The sequence below is a fragment of the Balearica regulorum genome, chromosome 1 (assembly GCF_011004875.1).
Source record: "Balearica regulorum gibbericeps isolate bBalReg1 chromosome 1, bBalReg1.pri, whole genome shotgun sequence".
In the NCBI taxonomy this organism is placed as follows: domain Eukaryota; kingdom Metazoa; phylum Chordata; class Aves; order Gruiformes; family Gruidae; genus Balearica; species Balearica regulorum.
Window position 1 is genome coordinate 27,478,983 of NC_046184.1, and position 21,419 is coordinate 27,500,401.

The window sequence follows — 21,419 nt, forward strand, 5'->3', positions numbered from 1 at the left end:
CTTAATAGAAATCATTGTTGTTCTTCTGATTAAATGAAGATGCTCAATCCAATGTACATCAAATGCAGATAGCTAAAGTTCTAGCATACAGTTCTCACTAGCCATTTGTGCACCTCTATGTGTTTTAACTACAAAGTAAAAATGGAACACGGAGTGAATCTAATACAGTTATAGCTTTTGGGCAGTTTTGATCTATGGTCTTCTAGCCTGAGGGAAGAACACCTGTTTTGCCTTCCTTCTGCCTTGACAAAGCAGAAATGGTACTTGCTTTAATTTTTATTGGATTTTCCTGTGATGAAGTTTAGCTCTTGGGTAGCTGAACTCAGCTTTTACGTCCTTTGGGGAAAATAGACAGTATATCTAGATACACAGTTCAGCTAATTTAGCAACTAATTACTTTATACTGAAGGTAGCTGAGTGTCTGCATCTCAGGGCTTTGCTAGGAGACACATCTATATCATAGCAAGGGCTCTAATATTTCCCTCGCAGTGATGAATAGCATATTGGAAATCAAGCTGGTCAGCTGAATCTAGCACATGGGATAAATACTATTTTCTCTCCCCTGAAATGATCCCTTTCTAAATTCACTGTCTACTTGTGTTAGCATTGTGGATACTGGTGAGCAAGACATTTGTATGAATCTTATCTACTCCCTTTGTGATTTTGTAAATATTAATAACATTCCCTGCATTCCATCTCCAAAATCAAGACTTCCAGCCTTGTCTTTCCTCATATAGTAGTTACTCCTTCTCTCTTCATCCTTTTACTTGGCCAATTCTATACCTTTAGATGAGGACTTTATTCAGTACTTGAGATGTGGGTTTACCAAAGTTTTGTATAGTGGCAAAATGAGGATGTTAACCTTGCCAGTGAGGAATTATGTGTCAACTCCCACATGAGATGTCCCTGCCACTTCTCTATCCTTTCTCCAGGTTATAGATGAAGAAGTTGAAAAAAGCTGATTCCGGAGGTGCCCCACTGCTTGCCTGTCTCAGTCCTGAAAAGTGGTTGTTACCTGTAGTGTTTACTTCCTATCCGTGAAGTGTCTTTTCATCCAGTACTGTTGGATAGGAGTTTCTGTAATAATTATTTGATATAGAACTTTGTCCAAAAATTCTTGAAAATCCAAATATATTTGTGTCCAGTGGATTCCCTTTACCAATGTGTCTATTGAAATTGTTACAGAACTGTAGCAGTTCGTGAGGTGGATTTAGTTTTACAGAAACCATACTGATATTCCCAGCATACAGTGTTTATACATGTGCTCAGCTATCTTATTTGTCGGTATAAACTCGTTCTCCTGACTTGCTAGGGGTGGAAGTCAGACTTACACTGATCTAGGCAACTGTGGAGCAAGAAGATGTTGTTGCTGTGAACTGTTGTTTGTCGGTGCCTCTTAAACCTGAACTGCACCCTCCATCCAAACAAACAGGACTGCAAATAAAGCATACAGATAAGATTTCCTATCTTTTCACAAGTTGTGCTTCAAAAATTCACACTCAGCCCAGTATACTGTGATGATTTGGTGGTTTTTTGCAAGTGAGGCACGGGTTACATTGGATTAGGTGCGCTGCAGTTTAGGTTCTTTCACCCTCTCTTGCCTTATCTCTGATGTGCTGTTTCAGGTCTGCTGAATTGTTTGTCTCTGTGAGGCTGCATATAGGAACTGTTAGTCAGAATTTCTTTACCATTTCACCCTTATCATTCACAAGTCTTTGCAGGATTGATTCCTTGCAACAGTATAGGATTTGAAACAGTGTCATACTGGAGGGCTTTTAATTTCTTCACTTTAAATAAAAAGCATCAGACTATTTGCTATTAATTTCGACTTTGAATACTACAAATAAAGCCACCTCAGCTTTTGACAGTTGTAGATATTTGAGGAATCCATAATTAGGATCCTGATATGTCTATGTTTCAGATCTACAACAACTATTGCAGTCAGTTAGTTAGTGTGTTCATCAGTGTTTTGTTTCTTACAGAAAAGAGAGTTTGATGTGGATAACTTGAGCAAGCCAGAACTGCGAATGCTTTTGAGTATAATGGAAGGAGAACTAGAAGCACGAGACCTTGTAATTGAAGCCTTGCGGGTAAGTTACTGGGTTGTTGTGGTTTGCTTTCCTTTTTTTAATTCTCTTTTGCCACTTCCTTTATAATGTGCATACAATATTATTAGTGGAAGACTAAATTGTGATTTTTAAAGTTTTAGGCTGCCTAAATTTCAGTAATCACAAACTTTAACTGTTGCCATTCAGTAATTCTATGTAATTTTGCTATAAAACACCAACAAAATTTCAGAGAAATAAGTGCGAAAACTGCAAAATTACTTCCTCTTTAAATTCTTTAATATTGTAAAGTCTGTTATTTGTGAAAGAAAGGAATAACTTCAAAGGAAAATTCAGTCCATTAGTCATTTGTTCTAATGGTCTATATATTTTTGCATCTAGTCTATTCAATGCTTTCATTTTCTGTGAGATAGAAGGAGGGACACAATTGGATTATCATATCCACTTAGGGAAAGTTTTTTGTGGTGTTTTTTTTTTTCACCTTTTAATTTAAAATAAAAGGTGAAATATGGAATATATACTCTTAACAGCACTCACAAGTACTTGATTAGATTTTGCTTTGCTAGGCAGATATGAAGATTGGTTTTCTGCTTCAGAAGGTTGCAGTCTGAAAGGCAACCTAGAAATTTGACTGGAAATGTACAAACAAAACTGTATTTTAATCAAAAGATTATAAATTTTTATGACTGTAATGCCATTAAAATTGATCCTGAACAGAATAAAATCTAACAGAGCTGCCAAACAGACTGCAGGTTTAGGGGGCAAAACAGTCTTACATGGTTTGAAAATATTTATAGCTTCATAGCTGGATAGAGGGAAATTATGCCCTTTAAGGTCTCTTAAAGCAAAACCTCAAATGTAATAAAATAGATCTAATACTAGTTTTTAGGAGTATGCATAATGATTATCGAATAGTGTGGGAACATTTTCCACTTGTAATGTCACAGTAACAATTGTAAATGCATTTTTATTCAATTTTAATTTGTTTTGTGATGGCTTCATATTGCTTGATGCAAATGGAGCTTTAAAGTAGCTGTCATTGATGTACCTGCATTAATAACTGAAGACTTTATAGGTATAGACCTGTCTTATAAAATACAATTTTCATTTTGTAATGACAATAACACACTGGAAGCAATATGTTTCTGGGGGGTTACTGCACTTCAAAATTATTTGATGTTTGGCCTTCAGGTATTTGCATATGTCGAAATGTGCTGCCTTTTCATCTAGCTGTTTTACAGTTTCACATCTCATTTGTCTGGCCTAGGACTTTTTATTTTCCCTGACTGCCAGTTAAGGTTTTGTAAAAGGGGAAACAATGTGCACACCACATCCAGAATCTCTTTTTTTTCACTCTTCTAACTTTGGAATTTAATGATAATAAACATTAAACATTCAGGATACTTCAGTCCCAGGAGAGAAAAAGTCTACATCAGATTCTCATGCACCTGCTGAAATGGATAGTATGTGCACAGTAATTTTTGATGACAAATATAGATCAATATAAAAAATAGCTCAATTTCAAATAAGGTATATAAATGTTGAAAATTGGTTTTGGTGTGTTCTGTTTTTTTTTTTTTTTCTCCTGCATCTCAATTTCCAGTTCCTGTATTTTGTAGTAAAATCTTCTAAACAAAATCCACGCGGACTCCTCCAGGCAACTTGTCTGGTTAGCTATACTAGTACTAGAAAACTTCAAAGTTATACCTGCTGAAGAAACTGTAGCCCGGTATCTTGGAATACAATACTTTTGGATTTTCTGGCTTCTTAAATGGGAAGCCACAAGTCAGCAGTATTAGCAGCTGGAGTCTCCAAGCAGCACACAAAATAAACTACTGGATAGCCAAATACAGGTCTTTTTTATAAAAGTGAGTAACAAGAGAATTCCATTGGAATTGTGTCAGATTTGGTATTTTGATTCGTTTCAACAAATTGGCATATATAGTTTGTGTATCCTGAAAGCAAGAAGGAAATGGTTTTCATATAAGTGAAAAGACTTCGTAGGTTTCAAGAGCTGATCAAGCTCTGTTTTAAAATTAGGGAAGTTTGTGAGTGTGTGTTTGGGGAGTTTGTTGTTTTTAATCATACTAATACTGCAAGGCTGTTTCAAAGCCTAAGTTCTCTGATAGGTCAAAGCCTGATAGTTTCCAGCCCTATACCACATAATATGTGTGTTGTCTTTTCCTATTAAGTGGTCTTCCTGTCAGTTTTCAGTCACTGTGGTATATACATTTATTAAGCAGTTTTATATGTTCTTGGTCTTTTTGTAAGACTATAGAACTGGATCTTTTAATCTTCTCTTAGAAAGTAACTGTTCATTCTGGTGATTGTCATCTCAGATTTTTCTCTATAATAATTTAACTATATCATTCCTAAACGTTAGCCCTTATCCATACTCATTTTGCAGGGTTTAACTGTGCATTTGTAAAATTTTTGCAATAAATAGTACTTATGTATCTATTGGAAATACCTTTCCTGGAAAGTTCTGGCATTAAAGTGAATCAGCCTTGACTGATTACAAAAGAACTGATAATACTGAATATAATTAAAGACTGACTCACATGGTACTACTCTTAGTCTGCATCCAGCATGAAGTTTCTAGTTTTAACAAGACATGTTTGATGCATCTGTTAGTCTGTCCTTTTCTCATTGTATAAATTCTTACACTGACCTCTTTTGTTTCCCACTTAACTAATTTTGTGTGAAGCCACATGATGTGCTTTACTGAAGATCTGAGACAGATCTGATTATTTTTTTCTCTGTCTATAAAGCCAGTTATGTAAAAAACCCACACCTAGTTTCAACATCAGTAGGTAGGATTTCTTTTCAGGCTGACTCTTACAGGAGCATGTTTCTCACAGTGCCAAATGTTTTTTTTCTCTTGATAAACATGTCACATCACCACAATCCACATCTTACCCACAGTATTCCCTGGTGGAATGGAACAGAGATTTCTGACAGAGAGTAAGAACTAGGGAGCAGGAACAGTATATTTGGATAAGATATGGAGTTGGAACTTGTGCCATACTTGTTTTGTTTTATCTATGCCATATTTATAGTGTGTGTGTATATATATTATGGAGTTCTCACTCAAATAGCTTTAAAAATCTTTTTTTCAATGAATTCTTTTCATTTATTTTAGAAATTTGTTTTTCAGGATTACAGTTTCATGCCTCTTGATATATTGTAAAAGTGTAATTTGCCTGCATGGGTTCTGATGGATTAAGCAGAAAACACTTATGACATCTTTGTTTTTGTGGATTGAGCCTCAGTCCTATGTATGCAGCAAACTCTACTACTTAATAGCTAATAGAAATCTAAGATAAGTCTTCTGAATGTGTTGTGGTTTTGTGACTTGTGGTTGGTGGTTTGTTTTTTTTTTTTGTTCTCTTATTTAAAAAATAGCGGTAAAATTATGTGCGGTTTGAGGTGTCAGTGAAATAAATTAAACTCCAAAATAATACCCTGTATCAGCTATTACTGCTGTAATATTGCTTTTCTGACAGGAAGACAATGACCTTGGACTTCAGAATTGTATTTTCTCCAGATGCTTGTCTTCTGGCTGTTCATTTACAATGTATTCATTGTATCATAAAATGAATTTTTGTTTTATGACTTTCAGTTTAATTTCCCGTGGTGCTAGTAGCCATCAGAAAAGATGGCTACTAACTCCTCATTTAGCACTTTTAAGATGTTGCATAACTTTTTCTGCTTATTTAAAACTTAGTTTCAAAAAGGTGCAGTCCAATGAGAATAAAGAAGAAAGACTTCAGTGTTTGTTAGCCTGCTTTGAAAAGATTGAACCTAGGGAATTTTAAGTCTATGCACTGGGTATTGTTCCAGTGCAGTGTCCATTCGGTCTATTCTGTATAATTAAAAAAAAAAAAAAAAAGTAAAAATGAGAAAGGCCAGTAGTTTGGGATTATGGGAAGCAATCTTAAATTAACTAGTTAAATTAACTATTCATCCCAAGGACAGAGGTAGGGGGGGGAAGATAAGTTTAGTTAGTAAAGTTAATTGCATTGATGTGGTAAATTTTTATTAAGGCAGTTGAATTTGTGCCACATGATAAATTAGAGAGAATCAAACCCAAGGTGTCACTTAGAATAATTAACTCTTTTTTATTGCATTTTTGTGCATAATGTATTGTAGAGTTTCCATTGTATTTTATATAAAGTTTTGATACCTTGAACTCTGCTTTTGAAACAAAACCAAAACTTCAAATCCAAACTGCATTCATAAGAAATATGCAGATGACATCTGTATACTTCCACGTTTTCACAAAACATCTTTGTTCCTTTATGATATACACAACTGCAGATACATAAGGACACATACCATTCCTATTTCTAAAAAAGGGCTGTTGCTTCCTGCTTCAGCAATTGAAACTAACTGGGTCAATGTCTCCTACTATTGCTGTATAAGTAGTAGTTTGGTGTTTTGATATAAACAGAGAAAGCTGGGGGATTTTTTGACATTAACATATATCAGTTTGTTATAGTATACTCTGATTTCTACAATACAGAACTCACAGCTGAATTAATATCTATTTGAACACTATTTCTTTTTTGGGGAACACTGGCTATCTGGAATTTGGAAGTTGGAGAAATTCTGATTTGAAAAAGTTACAGTAATTATCAACCAGAGCAATATAAGTTGCTGAACAAGTTCAGCCCTGTGAGGACCAACGGCCTTGGAAGAGCAGACTTTTGTCATATTTAGGGGTCAAATTTTCAGATTTATTCTCCAAGTGAACAGTTAATTTGCTGTGGAGGGCAGCATCAGGATTCACCTCAAAGGAGGTAATCTTTGTGTAAATCTTTCTCATTAGCACTCTGATTTTGTATAACTCCTACACCAAATGACTTAAGATGGTTCTTTTTGAGTCTGTAATTTCTTTATTTTAGTAGCTCCATGATCAGGGTTGCACTGCAATTAAAGTTAAATTCAGATTAACATTTAAATCATCAAAGTTTTTTCCATTAATGAGAAATAACATGCTATTTAATTGCTATTGGGAATGCATATAGCTGAAAAAGGAGGGAGACTTAAGTATAGCTTCTGCCTCCATCTGTCTCAATTATCCCAATAAACTGTCTGCCTGTAATAAGGGGATAATATATTCCTAATGTGGAGGTAATGTGGCCACATAATCAGAGCACAGGTCTGGCCTCCCACAACTCTGACCTCAAATACAGCATTCATTTGTTGTGGGGTTTTTTGTTCTTCTTTTTTTTTTCTCTAGCCATAAAGTGTTTGCTGTATCTGCCTTTTTTCTAGAGGGTTTTTTTAAAGTACATTGACCCTCATATGATGAATTGAAGTGCTAGTGTTAGCTGTCAAGCATGGAATTCTAAATACTAAATGCTGCTTTTAGTGGTGATTCTCTCATAAAGTTAAATCATTAGTAGGTTATTTTTCATCTAAAATTTTAAAGCTCAAATTAGTTGGGATTTTTGTTTATTTTTTAATAATTTTATTTGCCTGTGTAGATTTCATTAAGTAGTGAATAGTAAAATGAAAATTTATATTATTCTTGCTTCTATGGTATGCATTAATTAGTGTGAACAAAAATACAAATTCTTGTCATACTAGATCCTTCAATATACCACACTGCGTAGATTTAGAAAAATTTCTTTGGATTGTTGGGAAAAATCACCAATGAAATAACAAAATGGTTAAAAAAATTGTCAATACCAACAATGGACATATTTTTGTTTAATTAAAATTGACTACAATATCAATGACATTGCTATGGAGCAATGTCTTTTCTCTGTGCTTAAGCAAGCTCTAAATCAACAGATTCTGTGTATGTGATGGCCAGATCAGGAGGACAGTATAAGAATAGCAAAGTGGTTGTAAGTGTTTCTTCAGTGTTGTAAAGCCCTACTGTATTTAATTTTCACCATAACTTCCTAAGGAAGGAAAGCTTATCTTCTATGTATGTGTTTGTGCCAATATCTGTTGAATCTTTTAGCCAGTGTCTGCAAAATCTGGCAAAATGCTAAGCATTTCAGAAATAGGTAGTGACATAAAACCAGACAGCTGGGTAAGAAAAGTCAGACTGTTGTTAGGGCTTTTAGTTGAAGGAAGGGCAGAGATTTGTGGTGTCTGTTATTGAGCACTGTATATGCACTTTAGAATACAGATTTGTTAGGGAAAATCAGAGTTCATTAGTTTAGCTGCTCAGAGAATTTGAGTTAGATTATCTAAGTTTATAAAAAGATGAGAAGAAAAAGATCTCTGCTGTGGGAGTTAGTTCTGCCTGAATTGTAAGTGCAGTCTATCTTCCTGAATCTAAGCATTTTGACAGGCCTGTAGGCCTGTATATTGGAATAACTGTGCGAAATGTGGAGCCTTTTATGCCTGGCTCTGCATTTTCAGTAATGAATTAGCTGTTCCTTGGGGGAAAAAAAAATCAGGTAAATATTAAGTAGAATATTTGGAAGGAGAGCTGTAGATACTCGCAAGTTATATTTGCCTAATTTGACCTGTCTGCTTCCCAGTGAGCTCTGACTAGCAAAAGCACTTTCTTCACTTGGCCAGGGCAGAGTTTTGCTTACTGCAGGTTGAGATTTTAGTTAAGAAAATTTGATTTATCAGTTAGAGTTTTCATGTCTTTTTTTATGCTATTTATTGTCTTCTGCATCTTGTGATGAGGTGGTACTTGGTTTTGCCTGTACTCTGTAAGTTACAGGTTAAAATAGGACTATTGTCAATTGTGTATGGATGAAGTTTTTTACCCTGAATTACTGCCCAAAGACATGAAGACTTGTACTGTAAGACTTAGTACCTCTAGAATGAACTTCGGGGTTAGAGGGGAAGAAACCTGTGAAAAAGGGAATGAATCTATATAGTTTAGTTGTTCTCACATTGACTGATAGGTAGAAAAATTACATGTATATGAAGTGTAATCTGTTAAAGGAAGCTACACCACCTATAAATTATGAAGACCCTTACCTGCAGTAATTGCACGAGGTTGTTGTGAATTCAAGATGCAAATATGAAGTTCTCCTATACTTATGAATCCAATGGCTCTTTCATACCAAGGAATGGAGCTAAGAGCACACAGAAGGCAACTTTAGAGGTTTCTGGCAACCAGTAAGACAGCCTGTTTTGTAGCAGGTGTCTTTGAAAAATGGTGATTAGGTAGAAGGAGGAGCAGAGGAAGTTAAACTGTATGGAACAGAAGGTTATTGTTGTAGACAGTATGGTGGCAGGTTTTGGCCTTGGTGGCAGAAGTGAATCATGAAATAGAAGTCAGATAATGCCTTGTTTGCATTGTCCTTTTTGCATGTTGCAATTTCTTTGCAAAAACTTAATTTTTACTAAATTTTGGGGGGCTAATGATCTGCAGTTTGTGCCCTTGCTCATCTTATCATTGCTTTTGATTTATTGACTTCAATTACGGTTGTGTAAGCATTTTCCCTGCTCTTAAATCTAGTTTGTCTCTACCTGTCCAATGATTCTGGTTATGATAAAGCTTTTACTTTCATAATATTAGGTTTATTGTCACTTTCTGAACATGGCTGTCAAAAAGTATTATTTCACTATTGCAAACTATTTAAAATTGATTGCAAGGAAACTACGAGATATGAATAAACCTCAGAGAGGTTAGTAGATGAAATGATCTTTCAGTGCTTAGTTTGGAGTTTTCAGTGCTTAGTCTCTATCTGTGGTTTATTTAAAGTTTTAAAGTAATGCAACATGCTCTTTATTCACCTGATTGAAAAAGTGTTGTTAGACAACCTTAAAGAATGTTCAAATTTTGATTTTTTTTTTTTTTCCTATCTCAATCATGGCTTATGTATTGTATTGTATTTTTTTGAGTTTATGTTATGTTAGCTAAATTTATTTTTACAAAATTACTCAACATGTTTTGATACACTGCTGTATTACCAAACAATTCAAGAAACTAACACTATTCCACTAAACATCTTTGTGGATCTCAATTTTTGAGAACTGTGTGACTGGTTACAATGTATGAAAATAGCTTTTATTGCATGATAACAAAATGACCAAGCCTGTTTAGGACAGCAAAACCTAACACTGTACTTCAGGAAATGCTGTGAAATTAAAGGACAGTACTATACCTTATCCTTGATAGGGCCAGAGTCCATGATGTAATAATTTGGAAATACTGTTTATAGTATTGGTGGGTTGGCTTTATATGTTGTATCTTATTTAAAAGATCATTTCAGATGCCTATGAAAGTATTTATTTTTCTTATATTCAGTGGTTTTTGTAATAATAGTTTTGTAAGTGTGGATAACTAACAATAAATACTTTTCTTTGCACGGTGAAAGGTATCATGTGAACTGTATTTGGATTTTCCTTCAAGTAACACCTTTATTTCTTGCACTCCATTATGAATGGAACCAAGTCTTACCTTTTCCAACAGATGTTGGAGATGTAGCAGCAGGAGTCCTTGGACTGATTAACTTTGATCTGAGGGATCCTGGTATTTTGACACATATTAAGGCCTCTTCTACAGGCTACTGACAAAATAAGTTTTCAGTAGTGTTACATCACATCTTGTGGCAGTTATTTGCTGTTTGCCAAAGGGAGATAGTAAGCACTGAACAAAGCAAAACTTTTGGTAAACCATGTCAAAACAGTCCTGCATATGTGTTGTTTTACTAAGCTTAAGCTTCACTACCCAGGTAGATACCCTTATTCCAGGCTGTCCTAAAATTGGAGACTACAAATGTGGAACTATGAGACTAGTTTTCTGCTATGAAACTATGGTCTTGTATTGCAAACATCCTTTTCACTGTCCTTTCCAGCACTGACTACCAAACTGATAATAGTCTCTTTTTGTTTTTTTACATAAGATCTGAATATCTTTATTGTTGCCAGGCATGTAACTACTAATTAAGCTGAAAGTATTTTGCTGGTTGCTTATTTGAATAATTGCCTTGCCTTTCCTACTTGATTCCTCCTACCTTCGTTTGATCTTTCTGCATAATCCAACATAAACTAGTGAGTAGAGATACACACCCAGCATGCATTGCCGGCTCATGTTGAGCTTTTCATAAACCAACACCCCCAAGTCCTTCTCAGGGCTGCTCTCAATCCATTCTCCGCCCAGCCTGTAGTTGTACTTGGGATTGCACTGACCCATGTGCAGGACCTTGCACTTGGCCTTGTTGAACTTCATGCGGTTTGCACAGGCCCACCTCTCCAGCCTGTCAAGGTCCCTCTGGATGGCATCCCTTCCCTCCAGCGTGTCAACCGCACCACACGGCTTGGTGTCATTGGCAAACTTGCTGAGGGTGCACTCGATCCCACTGTCCATGATGCCGACAAAGGTGTTGAACAGAGCTGGTCCCAGTACCGACCCCTGAGGAGCGCCACTCGTTACTGTTCTCCACTTGGACATTGAGCCATTGACCACAACTCTTTGAGTGTGACCATCCAACCAATTCCTTATCCACCGAGTGGTCCATCCATCGAATCCATGTCTCTCCAACGCAGAGACAAGAATGTTGTGCTGGGACAGTGTCGAATGCTTTGCACAAGTCCAGGCAGATGATGTCAGTTGCTCTTCCTTTATCCACCAACACTGTAGCCTTGTTGTAGAAGGCCACGAAATTTGCCAGGCATGACTTACCCTTAGTGAAGCCATGTTGGCTGTCACCAATCACCTCCTTATTTTCCATGTGCCTGAGCATGGTTTCCAGGAGGATCTGCTCCATGATATTGCTGGGCACAGAGGTGAGACCGACCAGCCTGTAGTTCCCTGGGTCTTCCTTTTTTTCCCCTTTTTAAAAATGGGGATTATGTTTCCCCTTTTCCAGTCAGTGGGAACTTCACCAGACTGCTCAAATATGATGGATAGTGGCATAGCAACTTCATCCACCAGTTCCCTCAGGACCTGCGGATGCATCTCATCAGGCCCCATGGACTTGTCCAACTTCAGGTTCCTTAGATGATCTCAAACCTAATCTTCTCCTACAACGGGCAGTTCTTCATTCTCCCAGTCCCTGCCTTTGCCTTCTGACGCTTGGGCGGTGTGGCTCAAGGACTTTCTGGTGAACATGGAGGCAAAAAAGTTGTTGAATACCTCAGCCTTCTCCATATCCTGGGTAACCAGGTCTCCTGTTTTATTCCAGAGAGGGCCCACATTTTCCCTAGTCTTCCTTTTATTACTGATGTACCTATAGAAACTTTTCTTGTTGCCCTTGATGTCCCTGGCCAGATTTGATTCTATTAGGGCTTTAGCTTTCCTAACCTGATCCCTGGCTGCTCAGACAGTTTCTCTGTATTCCTCCCAGGCTACCTGCCCTTGCTTCCACCCTTTGTAGGCTTCCTTTTTGTGTTTGAGTTTGCTCAGGAGCTCCTTGTTCATCCATGCAGGCCTCCTGGTGTTTTTGCCTGTCTTCCTCTTTGCTGGGATGCATCACTGCTGAGCTTGGAGGAGGTGATCTTTCAATATTAGCCAGCTGTCTTGGGCCCCTCTTCCTTCCAGGGCTTTGTCCCATGGTACTCTACCAATCAGATCCCTGAAGAGGCCAAAGTCTGCTCTCCTAAAGTCCAGGGTAGTGAGCTTGCTGTGTACCCTCCTACTGCCATGACGATCTTGAAATGGTGGAGTTCATGGTCACTGCAGCCAAGGCTGCCCTTGAGCTTCACATTCCCCTAGCCCCTCCGTGTTGGTGAGAACAAGATCCAGCATGGCACCTCTCCTTGTTGGCTCCTCTATCACTTGGAGAAAGAAGTTATCATTAATGCATTCCAGGAACCTCCTGGATTGCTTATGCCTCACCCATCCCCAGGCAGAGCTCCATGCGCTCCAGCTGGTCATTGACACAGAGGGCGACACCCCCTCCTGATCTCCCCTGCCTTTCCTTCCTACAGAGCCTGTACCCTTCCATCCCAACACTCCAGTCATAGGACCCGTCCCACCACATCTCTGTGACGCCAATAAGATCATAGCCCTGTGCACATGCGCGTGTCTCCAACTCCTCTTGTTTATTCCCCATGCTACATGTGTTTGCACGGAGGCATTTCAGTTGGGCCCCCATGAAGCTGACTGACTGGCTTGAATTCATTTGTGCTGCACTTCAGGTGTTCTCCTGCTGACGTGTATCCTTCTCCAGGCTCTGGGCATCTATTGCTGGAACTGGCATCAAAGTGGTAGGAGTAGGATGGATTGAGGTTTCCCTCCCCTGGCAACTTTCATTGTTAGAGTGACTTATTTTAAATGTTTTATCTGTTTGCCATCATTACTCACATTGCTGACAATGAGAAATGTAAATGGGTTATCCTTTGTGTATTATTATGTTAACTGAAATTGTCCATTTTTAGTTCAGGGGACACACATAGGATGTTTCCTCTATGCCAATAAACTGCACAGTTAATTTTGCTGATGGTAACACTAGAGTGCAACTGATAACATAACACTTCTTTCTTTTGTTTGTGTGTCTCTGTGTTACTGTCGCTGAAGAAAAAATGTATAAGGTTTGTTATTGGTTCTTCAAAGTAAGTTATGCTGGTAATTTATAAAAAATAATTATTCATAAGAGACTTGATTGGGCTCCTTTTCAAATTCAGCACTTGTGAAAGTGCTCACATAGCAGCAATTACTTTTATTTTACTTGGGTGTATGTGTTCCCATGCTTTTCTCCCTCCCGCTCTGTTTTGTGGCTGTTCTGACTGGTGGATAGGTCTTTCCACCTGCAGTTCTCCCAGAGATAGGCATGTCTTAGAAGCTCTGGCAGTGTACTAAAAATACTTAACACCAGGTTCCTTATAAAAGCTAGCATTCCATTTCTACAAATAAATGGAAAGTTTCAGAAAATAGAGCAACAGTGATTATAGCGAGTTCTCTCTGAAATAGCAGAGTAAAACTTTAGCTAGATATTGTGGAATTATAAGCTGTTATATGACAATTTTAAAATTGTTAACTTTTAAGTAATGGTATCTGTAAAGAGAGTACTAGCTGGAATATTACTGTAAAGTTTTAATAAAGGGTAAAAATCCAAAATATACAATGCAGATGAGTATTCTGTTTACTGTAAAATGTTCAATTGTAGAAATAAAATTTATTTAGTTAGAGAATGTTTAGTGGAGACATCCTTGTCTCTAAATTGGAGAGACATGGATTCGATGGATGGACCACTCGGTGGATATAAGGAATTGGCTGGATGGTCACACTCAAAGAGTTGTGATCAACGGCTCAATGTCCAAGTGGAGAACAGTGACGAGTGGCGTTCCTCAGGGGTCGGTACTGGGACCAGCACTGTTCAACATCTTTGTCGGTGACATGGACAGTGGGATCAAGTGCACCCTCAGCAAGTTTGCTGACAACACCAAGCTATGTGTTGCAGATGACACGCTGGAGGGAAGGGATGCCATCCAGAGGGACCTTGACAGGCTGGAGAGGTGGGCCCATGCGAACCGCATGAAATTCAACAAGGCCAAGTGCAAGGTCCTGCATGTGGGTCGGCGCAATCCCGAGAACAACTACAGGCTGGGCGAGGAATGGATTGAAAGCAGCCCCGAGGAGAAGGACTTGGGGGTATTGATTGATGAGAAGCTCAACATGAGCCGGCAGTGTGCGCTTGCAGCCCAGAAAGCCAACCGTGTCCTGGGCTGCATCAAAAGAGGTGTGACCAGCAGGTCGAGGGAGGTGATCCTGCCCCTCTACTCGGCTCTGGTGAGACCCCACCTGGAGTACTGTGTCCAGCTCTGGGGGCCCCAGTACAGGAGAGACATGGAGCTGTTGGAGCGAGTCCATAGGAGGGCCACGAAGCTGATCAGAGGGCTGGAGCACCTCTCCTATGAGGACAGGCTGAGAGAGTTGGGATTGTTCAGCCTGGAGAAAAGAAGGCTCCGGGGAAATCTAATTGCGGCTTACCAGTACCTGAAGGGGCCTACAGGAAGGATGGTGAGGGACTGTAGTGACAGGACAAGGGGTAATGGGTTTAAGCTGAAGGAGGGTCGATTTAGATTAGATGTTAGAAAGAAATTCTTTACTGTGAGGGTGGTGAGGCACTGGAACAGGTTGCCCAGAGAGGTTGTGGAGGCCCCATCCCTGGAAGTGTTCAAGGCCAGGTTGGATGGGGCTTTAGGCAACGTGGTTTAGTGGAGGGTGTCCCTGCCCACAGCAGAGGGGTTGGAACTAGATGATCTTTAAGGTCCCTTCCAACCCAAACCATTCTATGATTCTATGAAATATATTTATTCATTCAGCATCTTCAACAGGGGTAGTAGCATGAATAAAATTCTTCTTGGAGGTAATACATATTACTTTCACAATTTACATTCCAGTGAATACTGGAAATCATTTGATTTCTTATTATACCTCCAATAAATCTATATTGATAATAGAATAGAATAGACTGTTTCAGTTTGAAGGAACCTACAGTGATTCAACTCCCTGACCAATTCAGGGCTGACCAAGTTACAGCATGTCATTAATCATGCCTCTTAAACACTGACAGGTTTGGGGCATTGACCACCTCTTTAGGAAGCCTGTTCCAGTGTTTGACCACCCTTGATAAGGAAATGCTTCCCAATGCCCACCCTAAACCTCCCCTGGTGCAGCTTTGAACCATTCCCACATGTCTTATCACTGGATATCAGGGAGAAGAGCTCAGCACCTCCCTCCCCATTTCCCCTTCTCAGGAAGCTATAGAGAGCAAAAAGGTTGCCCCTCAGCCTCCTTTTCTCCAAAGTCCTCAGCTGCTCCTCATAGGACATGTCTTCCAGCCCTTTCACCAGCTTTGTTGCCCTCCTCTGGACGTGTTCAAGGACTTTCACGTCCTTATTAAATTGTGGGGCCCAGAACTGCATGCAGTAGTCCGGGTGAGGCTGCACCAATGCTGAATACAGCAGGATAATCACTCTTTGACCAGCTGGTTGTGCTGTGTTTGATGCTCCCCAGGGTGTGGTTTGCCTTCTTGGCTGCCAGGGCACCCTGCTGACTCATTGAACCTGCTGCCCACCAGCACCCCCAGATCCCTTTCTGCAGGGCTGCTCTCCAGCCACTCCTCTCCCTGTTTATAGTTGTGCCCAGCATTACTCCGTCCTAGGTGCAGAATCTGGGATTTCGATTTGTTAAATTTCATCCCATTAATCATTGTCCAATGCTCCAATCTGTCTAGATCCCTCTGCAAGGCAGTTTGGCCCTCAAGAGAGTCAACTGCACCTCCTAATCTGGTATCATCAGCAAACTTGTTAATGGTGCATTCAACTCCTGCAGCTAGATCATTAATAAATATATTTGCCCTAGAACTGGCCCTAGAATTGAACCCTGAGGAACACCACTGGTGACTAGTCACCAGCCAGATGTAGTCCCATTCACTACAACTCTTTGAGCTCTGTTCTTCACCCAGTGCATCATGAACCTGCTCATCCCACAGTTGGACAACTTGTCCAGAAGGATGCTGTGAGGCACAGTCTCCAAAGCCTTAATGAAAATCCAGAAAAACTACATCCACAACTTTCCTTCATCTACTAGGCAGGTGACCTTACAGGAGGATATCAAATTAGTTAAACAGGATTTTCCCTTTGTGAACCTATGTTGACTGTGCCTGATGATTGCATTGTAAACTCAAAATTTGCATACCTTTTCATTAAAATAAAGTTTGGTAATCACGTAATTGCCATGCAGTAATATGGGATGATATTTTAACTGAGATTTTAATAGCTTGAAAATATGAAAAGCTAAATGCTGTAAATGAAAAAGAAACACAGATTTAGTTAGAGATTTTCTGTTATGCCTTTGGTATGTTTTGTACATTACTGAGCTGGAGAAACTTTTTATTTACTAGGCATGGAGGTAAAGTGCTCTTTTTGGCTAGAGGTGAAGTCAGATTTCCTTCAGTAGTTCAGAAGAATGGCTGACAGATTTCCATACAAAGAATTATGAATTGATTTGCATGAATTTGAACTATAAATTTGAACATGCAAAAAAGTCTAGATGACAAATGGTTATTTAAAGTCAGCACAAAGCTCAAGACTCTTCTATTCATTGACACTCATTATCAGTATGAAAATTTGTATTATTTTCCAAAATAAATGTCCGGGTGGTTAGATAATCAGAGCATCGAACGCTGATACTTCCTTACAAAATATTGGCCTGTAATTTTCAAATGTTTAAGCATCAGACAACAAAGCTGTCATAAAATAGGTCTAATGTCATCTTTATATAGAACATCTGGATGGCTCTTCTCGATTAAAACCACCTGTTGTTTCACAACTTGAGTTTTTTCTCCTTCCTCATTTAGAAACTAGTGCAAAGCATGAGTTTCACCTTTTACATCTGTAAGAAGTGAAGAATATTTTATATTGACTATATTGTTTTTTCTTGTTGGTACTGATCTGTCAGTAATGATCTTAGCTTTGTAATATGGCCTTTTCATTTTTAAATCCGTAATCTCAAAATAGTGGATTTTCATTACTCTAAAGGACAAAATTAATGATGAACTAGCCCCAATACTGAGCCCTGGGGAACACCACTTGTGTCCATCCATCAACTGGATTTAACTCCATTCACCGCAACTCTTTGGGCCCGGCCATCCAGACAGTTTTATACCCAGCGAAGAGTACCCAGTCATGAGCAGCCAGTTCCTCCAGGATAACGCTGTAGGAAACAGTGTCAAAGGATTTACTAAAGTTCAGGTAGACAACATCTACAGCCTTTCCCTCATCTACTAAGTGGGTCACCTTGTCATAGAAGGAGATCAGGTAGTCAAGCAGGACCGGCCTATCATAAACCCATGCTGACTGGGCCTGATCACCTGGTTGTCTTGTATGTGTGACATGATGGCACTCAAGATGATCTTCTCCATAACCTTCTCTGACACTGAGGTCGGACTGACAGGCTTGTAGTTCCCCAGATCCTCCTTCCAGCTCTTCTTGTAGATGGGCATCACATTTGCTAACCTCCAGTCAACTGGGACCTCCCTGTTTACCCAGGACTGCTGATAAATGATGGAAAGTGGCACGGTGAGCACTTCCTCCTGCTCCCTCAGCACCCTTGCATGGATGTCATCCAGCTCCATAGACTTATATGTGTCTAAGTGGTGTAGCAGGTCACTAACCGTTTCCCTTTGGGTTATGGGGGCTTCACTCTGCTCCCCATCCCTGTCTTCTAGCTCAGGGGGCTGGGTACGCAGAGAACAACTGGTCTTACTACTGAAGACTGAGGCAAAGAAGGCATTAAGTACCTCTGCCTTTTCCTCATCCTTTATCACTATGTTTCCCCCCACATCCAATAAAGGATGGAGATTCTCCTTAAGCCTCCTTTGGTTGCTCATGTATCTATAGACACATATTTTTATTTTCTTTTACAACAGTAGCCAGAATAAGTTCTAGCTAGGCTTTGGCCCTTCTAATTTTCTCCCTGCCTAACCCTACGACATCTTTGTAGTCCTCCTGTGTTGCCTGCCCCTTCTTCCAAAGGTCATAAACTCTCTTTTTTTCCTCAGTTCCAGCCAAAGCTCTCTCTTCAGCCAGGATGGTCTTCTTCCCTGCCAGCCTGCCTTTTGGCACCTGGGGATGGCCTACTCCTGTGCCTTTAAGATTTTGTTCTTGAAGAATGTGCAGCCTTCCTGGACTCCTTTGCCCTTCCAAACTTGCTCCCAAGGGACTCTGTCAACCAGTCTCCTAAACAGGCCAAAGTCTGCCCTCTGGAAGTCCAAGGTGACAGTTCTGCTGACCCCCTGTCCTTACTTCTTTGAGAATCAAAACCTATAATTTCATGATTGCTGTGCCCAAGACAGCCTCCACCCGTCACATCACCCACAAGTCCTTCTCTGTTCACAAACAACAGGTCCAGCTGGGCACCTTCCCTAGCTGGCTCACTCATGAGCTGTGTCAGGAAGTTATCTTACACACACTCCAGGAACCTCCTGGACTGTTTCCTCTCTGCTGTATTGTATTTCCAGCAGACATCTGATAAGTTGGTGTTCCCCATGAGAACAAGGCCTAGCGATTGTGAGACTTCTCCCAGTTGCTTATAGAATATTTCATCTGCTTCTTCATCCTAGTTGAGTGGTCTATAACAGACTCCCATCATGATGTCTACCTTGCTGGCCTTCCCCTTGATTCTAACCCATAACCACTCAACCCTATCGTCACCATCATTAAGCTCTAGGCAATCAAAACACTCCCTAACATACAGGGCTACCCCACCACCTCTCCTTCTTTGCCTTTCCTTTCTGAAGAGTTTATATCCATCCATCGCAGCACTCCAGTTGTGCAAGTCATCCCACTGTGTTACTGTGATGGCAACTATATCGTATTTTTCCTGCTGTGCAATGGCTTCCAGCTCCTCCTGTTTGTTGCCCATGCTGCATGCACCAGTATAGATGCATTTGTTGAGTGCATACACAGTCAAGCTATTGATCCCGCCACCTTTTTTGGGGGAAAAGTCCTAATTCTTATGTGACCATTCTCAGGCACTTCCGTGGTTTCTAACACATCAATAACCCTTGCATCTTTGCTTCTGCATGGATCTCCATCCCCTACCTCCACTGAGACAGCAGACCGAAGGACCTCGCTAGCACACCATCCCTCAAATATTGGCATGCAGGCCCCAAGTTATCTCTTATCCCTTCTCCCTGCAAATCTAGTTTAAAGTTCTTTCAGTGAGCCCTGCTAACTCCTGTGCAAAGATCCTTTTCCCTCTTTGAGACAGGCATACCCTGTCTGTTTGCCAGCGGGCCTGGATTGTAAGGAGAAATTGAGCATCACATGTTTATTGACAGAAGTCATGCTGCAGCATACCATTTCTTCAGCAGTTATTGATGTTTACATTTCCATTTTTAGTTTATTCTGTAAAACTTTATATGGAAGTAATATCTCATATGATACTTTGAAAGCATTCATTTATATCTGCATTTAAAAAAAAAAAAGCCAACAAACAAAGCCCCCAAACCCTATTGTGTAACAAAATCACGAGCATTCTTTAAAGAGTCAATTAATCATAGTAAGACATCATATGCCTGACCCCAACCCCAGTATTTTGCAGGTATCTCTGAAAGTACTGCTTTTATTATGAGTAGGTACTCATTGATAATTCTCTTTTGCTTAAATGAATAGCTCCAGCAAATCATTTGAAGACACTGTATAATGCCACTGAATAAGATTTATAAACATGTTCTCTTTCAGCCACCTTCCTCTTTTAAAAAAATCTATTACCCTTTCAATTTTATTTAGAATGAAGGGCTCACCCTCGTCTTTAACATAACACATAAAATAAGCTTTTACTGCCTCCTTTTCTGTGTTGGTTAGTTTTAGAAAACTTTTTACCACTCCCTAATACATATGTCAAGAGAAAATATTAATATGAACCTATCAACATCTGTTGAAACAATCTTAGTATACGTGGAAAAGGAAATTAATCAGAGGAACAAATGCTCTTGAAAGGAAGGAAATTTTGTTTAATGGTTCTGGGGCAGCTTTAATTCAGTTCCATTGTTCCACAGCACTGTAGGACATGCAGTCCTATTTTTGATGTTTATCATCAGTTGCTGCATGGAAGACTTGGACTTGCTGAACTCTTGACTTGGCAGGTAAACGAAGAGGAAACTCTGAGATACGTTGGGGGAAAAATGCAGTATTAACCTTAAAAATACTGTTGCTTATATATTCTGTTACTGATTATGAAAATTCATTTCAGCAAATGTGTGCAACTTATGTCAATGCAGATTATTACCGAAAGAAAACTAACAATATAACTTATGTTATGTGATTAATTTTTCATTTTTCCTTATTGGGCTTATTTCTTACTTATAGACTAATTGGTCATACTTGGTTTTCCTTGCTTTTTTATACTTTTAGCTTTAAGTCCACAGTAAGATGGATACTATTTGAAGGCTTCCCTGCCCCTTTACATTCTTGTTTCAGTAACAGGGAGAAAAAAATCTAATTAGACTTAATAATTCTCAGTTTGGTCGCTGAAAATAAATTAATTTTTTTTTTCTTCTGAAATGGAACGTAAGAAACAAGTGACTGCAGGCCAGTTCTTATACTGGATTTGCAGCATTTCCCATAACCCATCATCCAGATACCTCCACGCCTTTTGTTCCTCTCCCTGCAAACCCCGCTGCCAGTCTTCATCTACCAGTAGATAAATGGGGTCAGTGACTGCAAAGGGTCAGCTTGAGAGATGGAGGTGTCCAGGAGGGAGCTGGCAGATAGATGCACAGAGGTGACTTGAATAGTGTGAAAAAAGTTGGTGTAGGGGTGAATGAGGTGTCTTGCTGTATGTGGTAGGAGACAGGCTCCCTGAGAGAGTAATAAAAGAAACAGTTTATCTTACAGCCTGATCCTCCAGATTCTTGTTGGCTGCGGACTAGAAGAGAAAATTTGACAGTAAACCTTGCCCTTGTGTTGCAC

The 21,419-nt window shown here is 39.4% G+C and overlaps 1 protein-coding gene across 2 annotated transcripts in view; it reads left to right on the forward strand.

The window, feature by feature from the left end:
• The window catches only part of CTTNBP2 (cortactin binding protein 2), an 89,864-nt gene that overhangs the window by 9,965 nt on the left and 58,480 nt on the right, over positions 1–21,419 (forward strand). For both annotated transcript variants that reach the window (XM_075743626.1, XM_075743617.1), the window contains one exon: positions 1,983–2,090. In XM_075743626.1, coding sequence (XP_075599741.1) covers positions 1,983–2,090 — 108 coding nt within the window. The remainder of the gene's footprint in view (positions 1–1,982; positions 2,091–21,419) is intronic.